General features: G+C 52.0%; 1 protein-coding gene across 1 annotated transcript in view; it reads left to right on the top strand.

Moving 5' to 3' along the window:
* Positions 1-8,386: 8,386 nt before the first annotated feature.
* OSBPL11 (oxysterol binding protein like 11) overlaps positions 8,387-21,136 on the top strand; it is a 30,979-nt gene continuing 18,229 nt past the window's right edge. Inside the window, 6 exon segments of the mRNA XM_083154284.1 lie at positions 8,387-9,216; positions 15,561-15,629; positions 15,935-16,110; positions 20,634-20,713; positions 20,930-21,046; positions 21,048-21,116. Coding sequence (XP_083010410.1) covers positions 9,095-9,216; positions 15,561-15,629; positions 15,935-16,110; positions 20,634-20,713; positions 20,930-21,046; positions 21,048-21,116 — 633 coding nt within the window. The 5' untranslated portion in view covers positions 8,387-9,094.

The following is a 21,136-nucleotide window of genomic DNA, read 5'->3' as shown; positions in this document are numbered from 1 at the left end:
ATGTGTGAGTGGGGTCCATCCGTGTGTCGACATGTGAGTACAGAGACTCCTACTGGGGTCCATCCGTGTGTCCACATGTGTGAGTACTGAGACTCCTACTGGGGTCCATCCGTGTGTCCACATGTGTGAGTACTGATACTCCTATTGGGGTCCATCCATGTGTCCACATGTGTGAGTACTGAGACTCCTACTGGGCTCAAACCGTGTGTCCACATGTGTGAGTACTGAGACTCCAACTGGGGTACATCCGTGTGTCCACGTGTGTGAGTACTGAGACTCCTACTGGGGTCCATCCATGTGTACACATGTGTGAGTACTGAGACTCCTACTGGGCTCAAACCGTGTGTCCACATGTGTAAGTACTGAGACTCCTACTGGAGTCCATCCATGTATCCACATGTGTGAGTACTGAGAGTCCTACTGCGGTCCATCTGTGTATCTACATGTGTGAGTACTGAGAGTCCTACTGGGGTCCATCCATGTGTACACATGTGTGAGTACTGAGACTTCTATTGGGGTCCATCTGTGTATCCACATGAGACTCCTACTGGGGTCCATCCGTGTTTCCACATGTGTGAGTACTGAGACTCCTACTGGGGTCCATCCGTGTGTCCACATGTGTGAGTACTGAGACTCCTACTGAGGTCCATCTGTGTATCTACATGTGTGAGTACTGAGACTCCTACTGGGGTCCATCCGTGTGTCCACATGTGTGAGTACTGAGACTCCTACTGGGGTCCATCCGTGTGTCCACATGTGTGAGTACTGAGACTCCTACTGGGGTCCATCCGTGTGTCCACATGTGAGCTTACAATCTACTAGATTGTAAGCTCCTCCGAGTAGGGCCCTCTTCCCTCCTGTTGTCAAAGCCCACTTCTCTTCACATTTCACTCACAGCTCTCCTTTACTCCAACACTCAGTGACCATCTTCATACTCATCTCCATCATTGGCCTCAAGCCTCTAGTTGTATGTTGATTGGGTCCTCACTACTTACATTTAAGCTGTAATGTGTATTGAACTGTGGTGCTCTTTATTTGTACTGTATTTTTGTTATTTATTCAATGTTATGCCAAGTTTTGTCTCCCTGTATTGTTCCTTTGTACGGCGCTGCGAAACACTTGTGGCGCCTTATAAATAAAATTATAATAATAATAATAATAATGTGTGAGTACTGAGACTCCAACTGGGGTACATCCGTATGTCCACGTGTGAGTACTGAGACTCCTACTGGAGTCCATCCGTGTGTCCACATGTGAGTACTGAGACTTTTACTGGGGTCCATCCGTGTGTCCACATGTGAGTACTGAGACTCCTACTGGGGTCCATCCGTGTGTCCAGATGTGAGTACTGAGACTCCTACTGGGGTACATCCGTATGTCCACGTGTGAGTACTGAGACTCCTACTGGGGTCCATCCGTGTGTCCACATGTGAGTACTGAGACTCCTACTGGGGTCCATCCGTGTGTCCACATGTGAGTACTGAGACTCCTACTGGGGTCCATCCGTGTGTCCACATGTGAGTACTGAGACTCCAACTGGGGTACATCCGTATGTCCACGTGTGAGTACTAAGAATCCTACTGGGGTCCATCCGTATGTCCACGTGTGAGTACTGAGACTCCTACTGGGGTCTATCCGTATGTCCACGTGTGAGTACTGAGACTCCTACTGGGGTCCATCCATGTGTCCACATGTGAGTACTGAGACTCCTACTGGGGTCCATCCGTGTGTCCACATGCGAGTACTGAGACTCCTACTGGGGTCCATCCGTGTGTCCACATGCGAGTACTGAGACTCCTACTGGGGTCCATCCGTGTGTCCACATGTGAGTACTGAGACTCCTACTGGGGTCCATCCGTGTTTCCACATGTGTGAGTACTGAGACTCCTACTGAGGTCCATCCGTGTGTCCACATGTGAGTACTGAGACTCCTACTGGGGTCCATCCGTGTGTCCACATGTGAGTACTAAGACTCCTACTGGGGTCCATCCGTGTGTCCACATGTGAGTAATGAGACTCCTACTGGGGTCCATCCGTATGTCCACATGTGAGTACTGAGACTCCTTCTGGGGTCCATCCGTATGTCCACGTGTGAGTACTGAGACTCCTACTGGGGTCCATCCGTGTGTCCACATGCGAGTACTGAGACTCCTACTGGGGTCCATCCGTGTGTCCACATGCGAGTACTGAGACTCCTACTGGGGTCCATCCGTGTGTCCACATGTGAGTACTGAGACTCCTACTGGGGTCCATCCGTGTGTCCACATGTGAGTACTGAGACTCCTACTGAGGTCCATCCGTGTGTCCACATGTGAGTACTGAGACTGTATACTGTGAGGTATACTGATTGCAGAATATGCTCTGCATGGTACAAGGACAGCAGAATATGCTCTGCAGGCCACACAGACAGCAGAATATGCTCTGCTGCGTGGTATACTGATAGCAGAATATGCTCTGCATGGCACACGGACAGCAGAATATGCTCTGCATGGTATACTGATAGCAGAATATGCTCTGCATGGTACAAGGACAGCAGAATATGCTCTGCATTGTATACTGATAGCAGAAATGCTCTGTGTGGTACACTAATGTCAGAATGTGCTCCGCATAGCAGTTAGTCACCCGAATATATACTGGGGGCGAAATGTAATAGGGTGCGATTTTTTTGTAAGCAAAAAAATCGCAACAAATCGAACCTTTAAAAATCACATTTTTTGCCGTGAATTGCATATGTAATGAGATGCGAATTTGCGGCAAAAAAGTGCGATATGGTGCGATTTCGGGCAATTTTTGGTCATGAAAATGTGCGCATTTTAAAACATGCAATTTTGTGTAAAAAAAAAAAAACGGGAAAAAAACCTGAGCATAAGCAGCCCCGGGCTGAAAGAGCCGGTCCTGGTTTCATAAAATCACAGGAACAAACAAGTCGGGGTTCCGTGGATTTTCTAAAACCAGCACCAGGCTCAAGGGCCGGTCCTGGTTCCCAAAATACGGGGGACAAAATGACTAGGGGTCCCCCGTATTTCAAGAACCAGCACCGGGCCCAACCAGCCAGCAGGGTAATGCCACAGCCGGGGGGAGACTTTTTATACAAGTTCCCCCGGCCAAAGCATTCATCCAATTGAAAAACTATTGTGTATTGCTGTGGAACTATGAGTCCCAGCAAGCCTGCACCACATGTAGGGACTTGGAGAACCACAAGTCCCAGCATGTGGGGCATTAAAGGGCCCGCTGGCACTTGTAGTTCCACAGTAATAAAAATAGTCAAATAAACACACACACACAGACACAATAAAAATAAAACTTTAATACATCCAAAGCCCATACATACTGATACTTACCTATCTTGAGCCCGTCGGTAGGTCCCTGGGTCCGGGTACGGTGCCTTGGTTCCGGTGCCTTGGTTCTGGGGCTGGTCCAGAGTCTGGGGCTCCAGGGCTGAAGAGTCTGGGGTCCTGGATCCGAAGAAATCCATGGGGGACCTGTGGAAGGAAATCCTACTCACCAGGTCCTCCGGCGAAGATCCCGTCATCTTCTCCGTCTCTGCCGTAGTCCACCGCATCAGCCGCCGGTACCCGATTGGAATGAGAGGCACAGAGATGTTTCATCTTACGCGCCTCTCAACCGAATGATTCTATTGGCCACATAGCGGCCAATCAGGAGCCGACTTTCTCGGCTCCGATTGGCCGCTAGGCGGCCAATAGAATCATTCTCCAAGTATCAGCTCGATGCCCACCGCCCAGGGGCATCGAGGACAGCCCTGGCCTTCAGCATGGGCAGGTAAGTTCTGGAGGGGGGGACTCCTTCTTTCGGGGGTCCCCACTCCCCCAGGACCCATGCCCATGCTGACCGGTCAGGGGGACGAATGCTTTGGCCGGGGGGACTTGTATAAAAAGTCTCCCCCCCGGCTGTGGCATTACCCTGCTGGCTGGGCCCGGTGCTGGTTCTTGAAATACGGGGGACCCCTAGTCATTTTGTCCCCCTGTATTTTGGGAACCAGGACCGGCCCTTGCACCTGGTGCTGGTTTATAAAATCCACGGAACCCCGACTTGTTTGTTCCTGTGATTTTATAAAACCAGGACCGGCTCTTTCATCCTGGGGCTGGTTATGGTCAGGAGGGGGGACCCCACGCAGTTTTTTTTCCCATTTTTTTCCCCCCGTTTTTTTGGACAGAACCATGCACAGATCACGATGATCTGTGCATGATTCTGTCAAATTCGCCAGCCAGAACCTGGTCTACTTTTTTGTCGATTTTTGGTAACCTTTAACAAAAATCACACCCTATTACATGTGCGTGTTAGATGCTTTCCAATGGGAAAACATCTGGATGCGAATTGAAGTGTAACTAAAAATCGCCACTTCAAAATGTGCGATTTCGCTGCAAAAAGTGCGATTTTTTTGCTGCGAATCGCACCCTATAAAATATGCAATTTTCGGAAAATGGCCGAAAACGGCAGATTTTGCGAAAAAAAAAAAAATGCAAAAAAACCCCCGCAACCCATTACATTTCGCCCTGAATGTGATACTGATCTCCAAAATGGGCTCTTTACGGTATACCAGACACCCAGGAGTGTATCTAGAACTTTGTGGGTCCCATAGAAAAATCTTGAAAGAGTGAAAAACAAAGAGGGTGTCAAGGATATAGAGAAAAAGAGAGAGAGAAAGAGGGAGGGTGTAATGGAAAATGGGATAATAAGAGAAAGAGAGTGAAAGGGGGGCAAGAGAGAGTGAGCATGTCAGGGAAATAAAGGGAGAAAGAGACAGGGATATAGGCCCTTATTCTGTTCTAAGCGGTAACGGCCGCATGCGGCCGTTCCGCCGATGTTTTCGCTCTGCGCATGTGCAGAGGGCACTCTGCGCATGTGCAGGCGAAATCGCCGCACAATTTTTTTTAACGCCGCAAAGGGGGTGGATAGGGGCGTGAGGGGCTACTTAGCCTCATTTCCCTATGCATACGCCCCGCGTTTCATGGGCGTTCCCATGCAAACGCGGGGCGTACGCATGGTAATGAGGCTGTGACGCATGTGTTGGGGGCGGGCATCTGACATCGCAGGATGTCAGCTGCCCGCCCCCATACATGCTTTCACACGGACAAGTGTCCGTGAGGTCTATGGGTGCGGGAGCTGGTGGAGCGTGCGGCCCTGCCTTCGATGGTCGGTGACCATCGAATGCAGGGGGCTGCTCCAAGATGGTGGAGGCGTATCCCCCGCCATTTTCATGCGGACCGCCACATGTCCGCGTACGGACGGCCGTGGCGATCCGTATGGAAGGCGGGGATTCGCCTGCACGGTCGGAGCCGCATATGCGGCTCCGGCCGCACCAAGCAGAATAAGGGCCATAGAGAGAGACAGTGTCAGTGAGAGAAAGGAGGAGAGACAGAGAGAGATGGTGTCAGGGAGAGAAAGAGGGAGAGACAGGAAGAGAAATAGAGATGGTGTCAGGAGAGAAAGAGGGAGAGAGTGAGAGTGTCAGGGAGAGAAAGGGGGATAGACAAGGAGAAAGAAAGAGACAGTGCCATGGAGAGAAAGGGAGAGATATGGTGTCAGGGAGAGAAAGAGTGAGAGACAGGAAGAGAGATAGATATGGTGTCAGGGAGAGAAAAAGGGAGAGAGAGACAGTGTCAGGAAGACAAAGGGGGAGAGACAGGGAAAGGGAGACTGTGTCAGGAGGAGAGTGAGAGTGTCAGGGAGGGAAAGGGGGAGAGAGATGGTGTCAGGGAAAGACAGGGAGAGAGAGACAATGTCAGGAAGAGAATGGGGAGAGACAGGGAGATAGATGGAGTCAGGGAGAGTACGTGGGAGAGAGAGACTGTGTCAGGGAGAAAAAGTAGGGATGGCCATCGATGATTAGAAATCATCAATGGCTTATGGCCGATGTTGAATAGTTTTGCCATTGATGGGGGAGAACCAGATGGTTTCCCACCATAGATGTCAAACTTAAACGAATAGTTTTGTTTTTGCTTTTAGTCATCCATTGAATAGACATACACTATTGATGGTCAGTTGCGCTTTGATGCAAAGGCAACGATGACCATCCCTAAGAAAAAGAGAGAGAGAGAGAGACGATGTCAGGGAAAGTAAGGGAGAGAGACAGGGAGAGAGAGAGGAAGATGGTCTCAGGAAGAGAAAGGGGGAGAGAGAGACAGTGTCAGTGAGAGAAAGGAGGAGAGACAGGGAGAGAGATGGTGTCAGGGAGAGAAAGAGAGTCAGGAAGAGAGATAGAGATGTGTCATGGAGATAAAGAGGGAGAGAGTGAGAGTGTCAGTGAGAGACAGTTAGAAAGAAATAGACAGTGTCAGGGAGAGAAAGGGGGAGAGACAGGGAGAGATATTGTGTCAGGGAAAGAGTGAGAGAGCAAGGGAGATAGAGATGGTGTAAGGGAGAGAAAAGGGGAGAGACAGGGAGAGAGTGAGAGTGTTAGGGAGAGAAAGGAGGAGAGAGAGAGAGACACAGTGCCAGGAAGAGAAAGAGGGAGAGACAGGGAAGGAGAGACTGTGTCAGGGGGAGAGGGAGAGTGTCAGGGAGAGAAAGGGGTAGAGAGAGAGAGAGAGAGAGAGATTGTGTCAGGGAGAAAAAGGGGGGGGGAGACAGGGGAGAGAAAGGATAGAGAGAGAGATATGGTGTCAGGGAGAGAAGGGGAGAGAGAGTGTGTCCCAGAGAGAAATGGGGAGAATCAGGGAGGAAGAGAATGAGACAACGGGTGTCAGGGAAAGAGAGAGATTGTCTGAGAAGAAAGAGAAAGAGAGGAAGTCTAGGAAAAAAGGTGGGGAGGAGATATAGGAGAAAGGGAGACTAGGGACAGAAAAAGATAAAGAGAGAGGAAAGACTCGGATGGTGGAATATTTAGCATTACATACCCTCCAACTGTACCGTTTTAGCCGGTACAGTACCATTTTTTAACAGTCTCTACCGGCTAAAATAAATTGTACCGGTTGTACCGATTTTTAACATCCATCGCTAAAGGACTCTGGGAGATGTAGTTCACTGCTCCCCAGGGAGTGTGGGGGAGCGGCTGGCCTGGACTACATCTCCCAGGGTGCACAGCGGTGGAATGTGGGCAGGCCTGCCTCCCCCTGCGTCCAACTCCCCATGAGAGGCTGCCGCACTCCGCGCTGACCCCGGATTTCACCTGCAGACAGCACCCTATCAGAAACTGTCACCCAGACTCGGGCGCCGCCATGACACCGCCGGAAAACCTAGCTGTGGGGGGCGGCGTGTGCCGCTCCCCCCTCCAAGCGCCCTCTCCCCCCTTGCAGCCGGGACCTGCTTGCCCTCTCCGGGCTGGATGGGCAGATTGGAGCCCTGACCCTGCGCACCTATGTGACCTGCCTGGCCTAGGCTACGAGTCAGGGGATCCAGGTATCAGGTGAGTGGGGACCGGGGGGTGGGAGGACACTCAGGGGTGAATTTATGAAGCTTGGAGAAGTGTTATCTATCCCCATAAAGAACATTATGAGCAAGGTGATAATGGTTCAGCCAATCAGCTACAATATGTAAATTGACAGGTAAGAGCTGATTGGCTGAACCATTATCACCTTGCTCATAACGTTCTTTATGGGGATAGATAACACTTCTCCAAGCTTCATAAATTCACCCCAGAGGCTGGGGCTCATAGACCACACACCCCTTTACAAATGGCCACACCCTCTATCCATGGCCACACCCCCTGGCCTGTACCGATTTTTAAGTTGAAATTGTTGGAGGGTATGGCATTACTGCCTCACAGCGCTGAGCTCATGGGTTCAATTCTCACCATGGCATGACCCTAACTGTGCAGAGTTTGTACATTCTCCCTGTACTTGCGTGGGTTTCCTCCGGGTACTCCGGTTTCCTCCCACAATCCAAAAATATACTTGTAGGTCAACTGGCTTTCAACAAAAATTAACCCTATAGATTGTCAGTACCACTGGGGCAGGGACTGATGTGACTGTTCAAATATTCTCTGTACAGCGCTGCAGAATATGTGTGTGCTATATAATAACTGGTAATACTAATAGTCTCTGTACAGCGCTGCAGAATATGTGTGCGCTATATAATAACTGGTAATAGTCTCTGTACAGCGCTGCAGAATATGTGTGCGCTATATAAGAAACTGTTAATAAATAATAAATAAGACAGGCTGAGTGATAGAGGGTTGAGAGAATAAGGTGGGAGGGGGGAGAGTCACAAAACTCACACAGGATCTCACAGGAATGGTCAAGGCCATGTGAGTGATGCATAACCTGGCAATAACAGCTGTAGTACGGATATATGGTATATACTGATTCCATGTATATACGGATGACTACTGCTGGATAAGCCTTTGGAAGATCACATGATCCTTTACCCTCAGTCTATGGCAGCGCTGCCAGTAGCCAACATGGCGCCGCGCTGCGCTGTGCGCCATGACGTCGATGACCGGTACGCACCCCGGAAGTGACGGAAGGCTGTGTTCTCCCTGCCCGGCTAGCCTGCGGAGGCGACATGAACGGGAGCGGTGACACGAAGATGGGCTGAGATGGTACCGGGACCCCCGCCCCATGCATATAATATACACACCTAAAGTACAGCCCTGCCCCCTGTATACTGTATGTACTGACCCTGCTGGGAGGGAATAGAGTGTCAGCTCTTGTGTCACAAGCCCTGTGTCCCATACATTGCTCCAGGGGGAATAGAGAGTCAGCTCTTGTGCCACACACAGAAGAGAGCCCTGTGTCCCATACATTGCTCCAAGGGGAATAGAGAGTCTGCTCTTGTGTCACACATAGAAGAGAGCCCTGTATCCTATACATTGCTCCAGGGTAATAGAGAGTCAGCTCTTGTGTCACACAGAAGAGAGCCCTGTGTCCCATACATTGCTCCAGGGGTAATAGAGAGTCAGCTCTTGTGTCACACAGATTAGAGAGCCCTGCGTCCCATACATTGCTCCAGGGGGGATAGAGAGTCAGCTCTTGTGTCACACAGAGAAGAGAGCCCTGTGTCCCATACATTGCGCCAGGGGGAATAGAGAGACAGCTCTAGTGTCACACAGATTAGAGACAGTCCATGCACATGTGAGTGGAGTGGCAGTGTAAGAGAATCCGCCACAGCACGCGGATCCCTGCCCACCCCCAAAATGCAGGTGGACCCTCCAGCCATGAGGGTCAGTGACAGTGATGGCAAACTGGACCCTTCCCACAGCCCCCATAACCACCGCGCTGCCCACAGAGGAGTGAGCAGTAAGGCCTGGCAGTACAGGTAAGAGCTGGTGACATGCGCACAGTGGGTTGTGTTACCTTTGTGTCTCTGGAATGGGGTGAGATACATTGCAAAGCGATAAACCCTCATATTTAGCATTCGCCATGGCTGGTGTTTCCTGGGGTTCATGTCCTGATTGGGTGACCTGTGGAGATGGCTGTGACCTGTCAGAGGAATCTGTGTGTTGTGCATTAGATTAGCCATAGTTAATATATAACTATAATATAAAGGGAGGTTGTGACAAGGTTACTGTAGTACTGACAAAGGAAATCTGCTTCACCAGGGGATCTCTGTACTGAGGATGTGAAGCTGTAATAACCGTTCCTTATTGATAGAGTAAGATATATATATATATATATATATATATATATATATACATGACAAGTCACTGAGGGGAAGGTTTCTTTATCATTGTGGTACAGTGTAGACACATAACCAACCTATGGGAGTATATAATAAATATAACCTATGAGAGTGTATAAATATCCTACGGGGACACTGCCCGCCTCACAGGCACCTGTCCTAAGGGGACACTGCCCGCCTCACAGGCACCTGTCCTACAGGGACACTGCCCGCCTCACAGGCATCTGTCCTAAGGGGACACTGCCCGCCTCACAGGCACCTGTCCTACAGGGACACTTCCCGCCTCACAGGCCCTGTGTCCTACGGGGACACTGCCCGCCTCACAGGCACCTGTCCTAAGGGGACACTGCCCGCCTCACAGGCACCTGTCCTACAGGGACACTGCCCGCCTCACAGGCCCTGTGTCCTACGGGGACACTGCCTGCCTCACAGGCCCTGTGTCCTACGGGGACACTGCCCGCCTCACAGGCCCTGTGTCCTACGGGGACACTGCCCGCCTCACAGGCCCTGTGTCCTACGGGGACATTGCCCGCCTCACAGGCACCTGTCCTACGGGGACACTGCCCACCTCACAGGCACCTGTCCTACGGGAACACTGTCTGCCTCACAGGCACCTGTCCTACAGGGTCACTGTCCGCCTCACAGGCACCTGTCCTACAGGGACATTGCCCGCCTCACAGGCCCTGTGTCCTACGGGGACACTGCCCGCCTCACAGGCACCTGTCCTACGGGGACACTGCCCACCTCACAGGCACCTGTCCTACAGGGACACTGCCCGCCTCACAGGCCCTGTGTCCTACGGGGACACTGCCTGCCTCACAGGCCCTGTGTCCTACGGGGACACTGCCTGCCTCACAGGCCCTGTGTCCTACGGGGACACTGCCCGCCTCACAGGCCCTGTGTCATACGGGGACACTGCCCGCCTCACAGGCACCTGTCCTACAGGGACACTGCCCGCCTCACAGGCCCTGTGTCCTACGGGGACACTGCCCGCCTCACAGGCACCTGTCCTACAGGGACACTGCCTGCCTCACAGGCCCTGTGTCCTACGGGGACACTGCCTGCCTCACAGGCCCTGTGTCCTACGGGGACACTGCCCGCCTCACAGGCACCTGTCCTACGGGGACACTGCCCACCTCACAGGCACCTGTCCTACGGGAACACTGTCTGCCTCACAGGCACCTGTCCTACAGGGTCACTGTCCGCCTCACAGGCACCTGTCCTACAGGGACACTGCCCGCCTCACAGGCACCTGTCCTACGGGGACACTGTCCGCCTCACAGGCACCTATCTTACGGGGTCACTGTCCGCCTCACAGGCCCTGTGTCCTAGTTCCAGTTTCTGTGGTGTTCCTCTTATGTCACATGATTCCTGAGGGGAACGGATTTATTTAAGTTACGGTTTGTTTTGTGCTTCCTGTGACATTGTCACGTGGGACCAGTTAACACCGCATTTGCTGAGTGTCCCGTGCACCCTGTGTATCCGCTGGTGTAATGCAGGATTAGCACCCGGGAGAGGACACAACAGCTATGCGGAGTCATTGCCCTCAGACCCCATCTCGCTGACTGTACACGCATAGGGCCACATTCCCTACTGTACACGCATAGGGCCACATTCCCTACGATCAGTATCACATCTATAGTTTTATTTAAGATATGTACAGCATAAAAAGCATGGACATGCCACATTTTTATGATACTCGCAGAAAACTGCCGTTTATCGCCCCCAAACGCCGGCCTCCTGTCATTCAAACTGCAGCTGTATTGTGTTTATGATCCATATGCATTTTCAGTAGCTTATTCCCCTCGCACAAGCGCAAGGCCTATTTGCACATTCTGTAATTAGCGATCCCGGCTGAATTATGCCCTACTGTATATGCCCTATCACATGTACACACACATTTTCTACACTCAACACAGATATAGCCTAAGGTTCTATTTTGCCACTAGCCTTAAATCCCATCTGACGGTCGATCAAAAGTTTATTCTTATGCAATTCGCAAACGTTTTGTAAAGTGAAAATGTTTTCCATTTAATGGAGCCTTTAAGGGCCCGCTTAAGGGAATCTGTTTATTGTGTTGTATTCAGTGCTGTCGAGAGGGTTTGGGGTTGCGTATACTTTTTACCCGGGCCCGGCACCCCCTCTCCTGCTACAGAGACCGGGTAGTGGGAGCAAGGAGCAGAGGCTGCCGCAGCACAGCCTCTCTCCCCCGCTCAGCACATGTTTCTCAGTGCCGTGTGCTGAGTGGGGGAGAGAGGCAGCAGCCTGTGTGCCAGCACACAGCCTGTACCCCCTGCAAAATAAATTTCTCCAGGCTCCTGTTTGCCACAACTGGTTGACCACGCCCCTTTTAGCGGGGCCTGTCGGCGCTTTCCGCTGCCCTGGTTGTTTTCAGAAAGTTAGGTAACAAGTAAAAATAACAGTACAGATATGGAACACTACAGGGGAGACAAGGGGTACATATCTTGGATGGGTGGCACAGATCCTAGGCGGCCATTGGCAGCGCCATCTACACACAGGGCATTAGTGAAAGGGCTCAAACAGGCCATCTCCCCATCAGCACACCACGGCCAGCATGGATGGATCCAGAGGCAGGCCTGCTGTATGACTGGGGGTGGGCAAGTGTGTCAGGGGCCCTGGCTGGAGCTGCAGCGGGAGGGAGAGCCAGCATGGGGGGGGGGGGGGGGGGGGGGGAGGGGAGAGTCAGTGAGGCTGGGGGACATAGCTGAGGTCCATGTGCGCTGGGGAGGCTAGTGTTCATTCTAGCACCCGCCATATTTGAAAACCCATGCAGTTCCTCTTCCCTGCCTGGGGTGTCGCTGTCTGCTGTGATGTTTCTAGCACAGGACTGGTTTGCATATCAGTGCTGATATATAGACCACACTATGCTAGAAGCACTACAGCAGACAGCGACACCCCAGGCAGGGAAGAGGAACTGCATGGGTTTTCAAATATGGCGGGTGCTAGAATGAACACTAGGGGCCTAAGTTCGCCTGGGCAGCTTGGAACAGGAACATTGTTTTTTTTTTGGGGGGGGGGGGGCTTATTAAGATGATAAGGTAGTGTGCTAGACAATTATGCCCCTTTCCCACTGCAGGCTTTACACGGTAAAATGCCGTTTTTTTAGCCTTTTTACTTGGAGTTGGAGAACCACAAGTCCCAGCCTGCGGGGCATTAAAGGGCCCGCTGGGTCTTGTAGTTCCACAGTAAAAGAAAGAGTTAAATAAACACACTGACACACGTGAAAAATAAAAGTTTAATACATACATAACACATACATACTGATACTTACCTATCTTGAGCCCGTAGGTAGCCCTGGTCCTGATGTCCTGGTCCGTGTCGGCGTCTGTATCCATGTCGGCATCCCTGTCGGCGACGGCGACGGCGGTCCGGAGTCCGAAGAAATCCATTTGGGAAGCTGTGGAAGGAAACCATACTCACCTGTCCCAGCGCGACGTAGTCCAGGTAAGGTCTTTGCAAAAAAAAAACAACCGAACACCCGAACCAAGCGAACAGGCAGAGAGCCGCACGGTGTTTGTTTACATTGTGCGGCTCCGCCCCCGAATGCCGCTATTGGCCGCAAGGCGGCCAATAGCGTCATTCGGGGGCGGAGCCGCACGATGTAAACACACCGTGCGGCTCTCTGCCTGTTCGCTTGGTTCGGGTGTTCGGTTTGTTTTTTTTGCAAAGACCTTACCTGGACTACGTCGCGCTGGGACAGGTGAGTATGGTTTCCTTCCACAGCTTGCCAAATGGATTTCTTCGGACTCCGGATCGCCGACAGGGATGCCGACATGGATACAGACGCCGACACGGACCAGGACATCAGGACCAGGGCTACCTACGGGCTCAAGATAGGTAAGTATCAGTATGTATGTGTTATGTATGTATTAAACTTTTATTTTTCACGTGTGTCAGTGTGTTTATTTAACTCTTTCTTTTACTGTGGAACTACAAGACCCAGCGGGCCCTTTAATGCCCCGCAGGCTGGGACTTGTGGTTCTCCCAAGTCCCAGCTTGCGGGGGAGGCTTGCTGGGACTCATAGTTCACCAGTAAAAGACAATGGTTTTTATTCTATTTTTTACACCATACCATAAGCTCGATGCCCACCGCCCAGGGGCATCGAGGACAGCACCAGGCTTCAGCCTGGTCAGGTAAGTCCTGGAGGGGGGGGACCCCTTTATTGGGGGGGTCCCCACTCCCCCAGGGCCCCTGGCCAGGCTGACTGGTCGGTAGGGTTAATGCTTTGGCCGCGGGAACTTATATCATAAGTGTCCCCCGGCTGTGGCATTACCCTGCTGGCTGGTTGTGCCTGGGGCTGGTTCTTAAAATACGGGGGACCCCTAGTCATTTTGTCCCCCGTATTTTGGGAACCAGCCCCGGGCCTGGAGCCTGGGGCTGGTTGTAAAAAATCAGGGAACCCCTATTTGTCGGGTTTCCTGATTTTTTATTACCAGCCCCGGCTCTTTCAGCCTGGTGCTGGTTACGGCAGTGGGGGGACCCCACGCCGTTTTTTTTTTTTTAAGTTCTCCCCCCCCCCCTATCTTTACACTGCTTAAACGGGTTTTTAAACGGGTAAGTGTGAATGTGACAAAAACAGCTTTTAAACGGTAATTTACCGTTTAAAAGCTGCAGTGGGAAAGAGTCTTTATGGCTCTTACCCGTTTAAAGACCCGTTTAAAAAAAACGGGTCATTACCCGTGTAGGCAGTGGGAAAGCAGCATTAGTTAAAGCGTTTGAGCGTTATCGTGTAACATGCGCACGCACATATCATTTTATTATACTTATATGAATAATCCAATCAGAACCACAGGCTAGCATTGCAAAATGTACAAAATGCAGTTAGGACAGTGGATCCCAAACATTTATTGATTAAAAAAGTTTATTGGTGGGGGCGCACAGTTGCGCTGTGGTGGGTGGTGCACAGTTGTGAGGTGGTGCACGGTTATGTGGTTGGTACACTGTTGTGTGCTGGTGCACAGTTGTGTGGGGCACGGTAGTGAGGTGGTGCACAGTTGTGTGGTGGAGGCAGGGGGGCGGCTGGGCAGGCAGGGCACGTGGGGGGGCAGCTGTGGAGGCAGGGCACGCGGGGGGCAGCTGTGGAGGCAGGGCACGCGGGGGGCAGCTGTGGAGGCAGGGCACGCGGGGGCAGCTGTGGAAGCAGGGGGGGCGGCTGTGAAGGCAGGGGGGCGACGGCTGTGGAGGCAGGGGGGCGGCGGCTGGGGGGGCGGCTGTGGAGGCAGGGGGGCGGCTGTGGAGGCAGGGGAGGCGGCTGTGCAGGCAGGGCGCGTGGGGGGCGGCTGGGCAGGCGGGGGGGGCGGCAGGGCAGGCAGGACTCACTCGCGCGGGGGGGCTGGGCAGGCAGGGGGGCGACTGGGCAGGCAGGGGGGCGGCTGGGCAGGCAAAGGGGGGCGGCTGGGCAGGCAGGACGCACTCGTGCGGGGGGGGCTGGGCAGGCAGCGTGTGAGTGGCAGCTGGGCAGGGAGGAGCTCAGTTATGTCTGCCTCTTTGTATGAGATCCCTTCAAGAGAGTGTTCTATACGTGGGAGGGGCTTCAGCTGTCAGTTATGGAGCAGTCAGGGTAGCACTGAACAGTGTGTTGACTCCTTCAGCATGTTGTCACAGTCTATATATCTGGCTGTATATGGACGTGGTATAGATCACAGACTAGGTCTAGGTCGACATGCAGTAGGCCGACAGTGACAAAAGTTCGACATGAGTTTTTCATGTTGTTTTAAGTCACCCCTAAGCAAATGGACCCCCAATTAGTGTAACGCGTACCCATGTTTCCGAGTCCACGTTAAAGCAGTAAATAGTTTAAAAAATAGAAAAAAATGTGAAGAACGTATGTCAACCTTTTCATGTGTTGGCCCTTGTATTGTACCCAGGAGAATTTAAACGCAATGTGATTGTGAATGTGGCCCTCGCTCCTTCTGCCGCCATCACTGATTGGTTCTCCCATCTCTCTTCTCTCCCACAGCGACCACATGGAGAATATCTGCGGCTACCTCTCCAAGTACACTAACCTGGTCACAGGATGGCAGTTCCGGTACGTAGCAGCTGGTCGGCCATTTTGTACTCATTACAGCTGCTGGCCTTTAGATTCTGTGGTGGCTTGTATATTGTCATTCTGTTTGTGGCAACATTTAATGGTTTTGTTCGATATTATATTATATTTTATATATAGATGTAACAGTTATTCTGCGCAGATCATGCACAGCTGGTTATGAGTGACGGTTGCCACCAGGGGGTGCTACGGTGCAGTCCGTATTACACTAGCCTGCAGACATGGCAGCTGTATATCTTGCTCCCTATGTCTCACGTGTAGCGTTGCCTTCCCGTCCCTGTTTCCAGGTTCTTTGTCTTGAATAACGAAGCCGGACTGCTGGAATATTTTGTGAACGAGCAGCTGAAGAACCAGAAGGCGAGGGGCACGGTTCAGCTGGCTGGGGCTGTCATCTCCCCCAGTGATGAAGATTCCCACACATTTACAGTGAATGCTGCGAGCGGAGAGCTGTACAAACTGAGAGGTGGGTATAGGGGTAACGCAGGGTATTGGGGTAACGCCGCAACATAACCATATAACACCCACAGGCATGTGGCGAATATTGTAGGAGGAAACCGGAGTACCCATAGGAAACACACACAGGCATGGGGAGAATATTGTGGGAGGAACCCGGAATACCCATAGGAAACCCACACAGGCATAGGGAGAATATTGTGGAAGGAAACCAGAATACCCATAGGAAACCCACACAGGCATGGGAAAAATGCCATGACCGTTGCTGTACGAGGTTGTAGTAAGTAACAGGGGCAGACCACACTGCTTTCCTACCAGTTACCAGTAATGACATGGCCGTTACTGTACGATGTAACTATAGGTAACGGGCGGAACACACTGCTATCCTGTATCCATGTCTCATTCCTACCAGCTGTAATTATTTGATTCTTCGGGAGACATCAGGGGCCACAGGGCTAACATTAGGTAGTGAGCGAAAGAGAGTGACCATTCCAGCACCAGAAAGGTTAAACTTCTTGGCTGCAGCCAGCCAGGCTCCTCCCCTCTACCCCGCCTCCAAGCTAGGCTACTACTTTTTTAGTGCTGGCAGGATCCACAGAGAGGGGCTGCATTAAGCAGCATAACTTCTTCATTTTTTATTTGTACACTGGCTTATAGTCAATGACAGGGCAGCAGCGCTGGTGGTCTCACATTAGGGGGAGTGGGCTCCTCTCACTCAGCCCCTCCCCCGGGGACAGTAGGAAGGGTATACCCACGTTGGTTCCCGCCACTGGTCTCTTCCTGCCTGCCTGCACAGGTTACAGAGTTTTATGCTCCAGCCAGCCATAGCTGCTTTGGGGAGCTCGGTGCCAGTGTTTATTTGCATTGTATGCCTTTGTATGTTTGCTGTGTCTTCTGTACAGAAGTATATTGTTACCTGTGTCAGTTTTCAGCTGCCTTTTTCCTGTACAATGTCATCCAGAGTAGGCAGCAATAGTGACACAGGGGCTCCTATATTGAAGTCTTGTTCAGTTTGCAAAGCAGGACTATCCCCGCTGGAGGAGGGTTTATGCCCATGCTGTCACAATGCGCAGACGTAGCCCACAGATGCAGCCTCCTCTCAGGAGCCGGCTTGGGCTAAGTCCCTTACTCGGGTTATGGCGCAGCTAGTAGTCAAACTCTCATTTGCATGTCCCTGCAGCCAGTGAGGCCAGCCACGTATCCGGTATTCCCCCCCCCTTGTGGTGGAGCCCCCTTGAGCGCATGCTTTATCTGCCTCCGTCCAGGACATCCAAAAAGTCAGGGGGGGGGGCCTTCTCTCCTACCTCTCCTCCATCAGGATACTGGTACGGACGATGAGGATGAGCAACTAGTTGGCGACAGGGATGATGATGATGACCACGACGCCCAAAGGGGTGACGCCTCATAACGCATTAATGTAGGGGCCTTGGTAACATTGGTCAAGGACGTCTTAAATTTTCAGGATCCTCCTGAACCACCCAGGTCCTCGGGACCGACTTTTAAGCGTCCCAAATGGACTCTGGCTGTCTTCCCTAAGTCTAAGGACTTACCCTCTCAGAGGCCTGGGTGATACCAAATAGGAAGTTTGCTGCGCTCCCTATGCATTCTACATAGCGTCGCTGGACATCCGGGACGCGTATCTGCATATCCTCATCAAACAGAAAAATCAACGGTTTCTGTGGTTTGCACTGCAGGACAGTCATTTCCAGATTTAATCGCTGCCTTTCGGCCTATCCACTGCAACCAAGGTGTTTACAAAGGTAATGGCGGTAATGGGCAGCAGAGTTCAGGGTATCTGGATACTTTCGTATCTGGACGATCAGCTGATCCTGGCACAGTCGCCAGAGCTTCTCCGGGCCCACTTGACCAAGGTGGTAGAGGTCCTAGAAAGTCACGGCTGGATCATAAATTGGCCCAAGTCTTCTATTCTTCCAGCTCAGTCCATGATCCTTCTGGGGGCCCAGTTGGATACAGTTCATCATCATATCTACATTCCAGAAGTACGCCGCATCCCATGTTCGGCATCTCCTCTCCCTCAGGCGAGTGTCAATCCATGCCTGCATGAGGGTCCTGGGCTCGATGGTGTCGGCCTTCGACATGGCGGAGTTTGCACAATTCCACTCACACCCTCTCCAACGAGAGATTCTCAACAAGTGGTGGGGGTCTTACACCAATCTTCGATCCCGCCTAATATTCACCGGCAGTACGGATCTCCCTGTCCAGGTGGCTTTTGGACCAGAACCTCACGGAGGGGAGACCGTTTTGGGTAGAGATGTGCCGGTCCGGATTTACCCGGTTCTCAAAACTGGATCTTATTGGCTATATGCTGTCACATGGTTTTCTCCAAGACATGTGACAGCTGGATAGCCAATAAGGTCCCGTTTTGAGATCCGGGTAAATCCAGACATGCACATTTCTGGTTTTGGGTTCACCGGTGGACTCACCACGGATGCCAGTCTCCATGGTTGGGGAGCGGTGACGTGTCATATATCTTTCCAGGGATTGTGGAATGCACAGGAATCCCTGCTGTCGATCAATGTCCTCAAACTGAGGGCAGTCCTGCAGGTCTTCCACCTGGTGGAACCTTTGCTCCGAGGTTACCCTGTGCAAGTCCAGTTGGACAACGAGATGACGGTGGCTTATATCAACCACCAAGGGGGTACTCGGAGTCGGGCGGCCATAGCAGAGGCCTCCCTCATTTTTCAATGGTCGGAGAGGAAGACCCGGGTTCTATCGGCGGTCTTTATCCCAGGGGTCCTCACTAGGTAAGCGGACTCTCTCTACCCTCAGACTCGATGCCGGTGAATGGTCCCTCCTTCCGGAAGTGTTCCAGATGTTAGTGCACCGTTGGGGCAGACCCGAGGTGGACTTGATGGCCTCATGCCACAATCATCAGGTCACCCTGTACGGATCCGGTCTCGGAACCTAGGGGCCTGCATGGTAGACGCCCTGTCAGACCCGTGGCCAATTGCTCTGATGTATGACTTTCCCCCCTTCTCGCTCCTCCTCAGAGTTCTTCGCAAGTTGAAGGCGGAATGAGGCACGTTGATCCTGGTGGCCCCACATTGGCCCAAGAGGATCTGGTTCTCGGATCTGCAGGCCCTGTCAGTGGTCCCTCCGATCCATCTACCTCTATGGCCAGACCTGCCCCACTCAAGGTTCGTGTCTACATCCAAACCTGCAGTGTCTGGCTTTGACGGGGTGTCAGTTGATACCTCCTTGTTGAGAGCCAAAGGCTTTAACTCGAGGGTCATATCAACTATGCTCAAGGCCAGCAAGCCTTCTTTGGCTGGTGCTTACTATCTTATCTGGCGGGTTTACTTTTCCTGGTGTTGCACTCGCCGTTTCAATCCCAGGACTTACCGTTTGTCCAGGATTCTGTCATTCTTGCAAAAGGGTTTGGAGGCTGGATTGCAGTTGTCTTCTTTGAAGGTGCAAGTTTCGGCTCCATCCATCCTGTTCCGCAGGAAGTTGGCATTATTGCAGGATGTCCGCACTTTCCTGCAAGTTGTCCTGCGTATGCAGCCTCCCTTTGTTCCCCCGGTTGCTCCGTGGGATCTTTCACTGGTCCTCGGGGGTCTTCAGGGTGCCCTGTGTGAACCATTGAGGTTGGTGGACCTTTGATGGCTTACCTGGAAAACAGTTTTCCTGTTGGCATTTGCATCGGCCCGGAGGTCCGACAGGGCGGTTCTTCAAACCGTTCCGCCACAGCTCCCCACGGACTCTCTCTTCGTCCTCTTTGGATTTCAGAAGAGAGGTTGGCCTGCTACTAAGCAGACAATTGCTCGCTGGCTTAGATCTGTCATCAAGTAGGCATACTTGGGTGCCTACCTCCCAGTTCCTGCAGTGGTCCAGGCTCATTCCACGAGGTTTGTGGGCGCTTCTTTGGCTGTTAGGGGCGGTGCAACAGCAGAGCAACTTTGCAATGTGGCCACTTGGTCGTCCACCAATACTTTCTTATGCTTCTATGCGTTTGATACATTTGCCTCCAAGGACTCTGCATTTGGCCAGAGTGTACTGGCCGCGGTACAGGCACGATCCCACCCTTAGGTGGCTGCTTTAGAACATCCCACTGTTAGCCCTGTGGACCCTGACGTCTCCCGAAGAATAAAATGAGATTCATGTCTTATCTGTCTTTCTTCGAGGACGTCAGGGGCCACAGGGATCCCTCTCTGCCCCGCCTGCTTCAGTTGAAGTTGATAGTTCCTCCGTTGAGTGAACTCACACGTTACAGTTATAGTTTCCTCTGTTGAGGGACCTCACATATGTTAGAATGTGTTCTGTGCTGTGTTTCTCTTCCTTCTCTCTTGTCTCCTGCCTTGGCTTGTTAAAAAAACAGAGTTGCCTGACTTGGAGGTGGGGTAGAGGGGAGGAGCCTAGCTGACTGGAAGCAGCAGCAAGAAGTTTAACATTTCTGGTGCTGGAATGGTTGCTCTCCCGCTCACTACCCAGCATTAGCCCTGTGACCCCTGATGTCCTCAAAGAAAGAGATTTAACAGTTAAGACATAAATCTCGTTTTCTCTCTCCCACAGCAACTGATGCCAAGGAGCGGCAGCACTGGGTAAGCCGGCTGCAGATATGTGCCCAGCACCACACCGAAGCCATTGGGAAGGTGAGGTCATTACTGAGAATGTAGAATTGGTATGTCATATTATTGCCTGTCTTATCAGGATGTGACGCAGGTGAGAGGTGGTAGTATAGGTAGGTGGCGGGGACTTGGCATTAGTCCCCGCCTATGTACGTTACACATGAATAGTGTTGGTAAGATCCTGTTATGTTCTTCATTCCTTGCGGAACGATTCCCTCCGTGTTCTTCTTCCTGTTACAGAACAATCCGCCCCTGAAGTCTCGGAGCTTTTCTCTTGCTTCTCAGAGTAGCGGGAATTCTCCCGGCTCTCAGCGCCGGCCCAGCCAAAATGCCGCATCTTACTTCAACGTTGGCCACCACCCGGGCAATGCCTGCAGGCAGGAGATTACCGATATTACAGCCGGATCACCTGGGAGACGTGCGAGAGGTCAGTAAGGGTCTGACCAC

The sequence above is a fragment of the Crinia signifera genome, chromosome 7 (assembly GCF_055691185.1).
Source record: "Crinia signifera chromosome 7, ASM5569118v1, whole genome shotgun sequence".
In the NCBI taxonomy this organism is placed as follows: Eukaryota; Metazoa; Chordata; class Amphibia; order Anura; family Myobatrachidae; genus Crinia; species Crinia signifera.
Note: the sequence above shows the minus strand (reverse complement) of the source record. Positions and strands in the feature narration are given on the sequence as shown.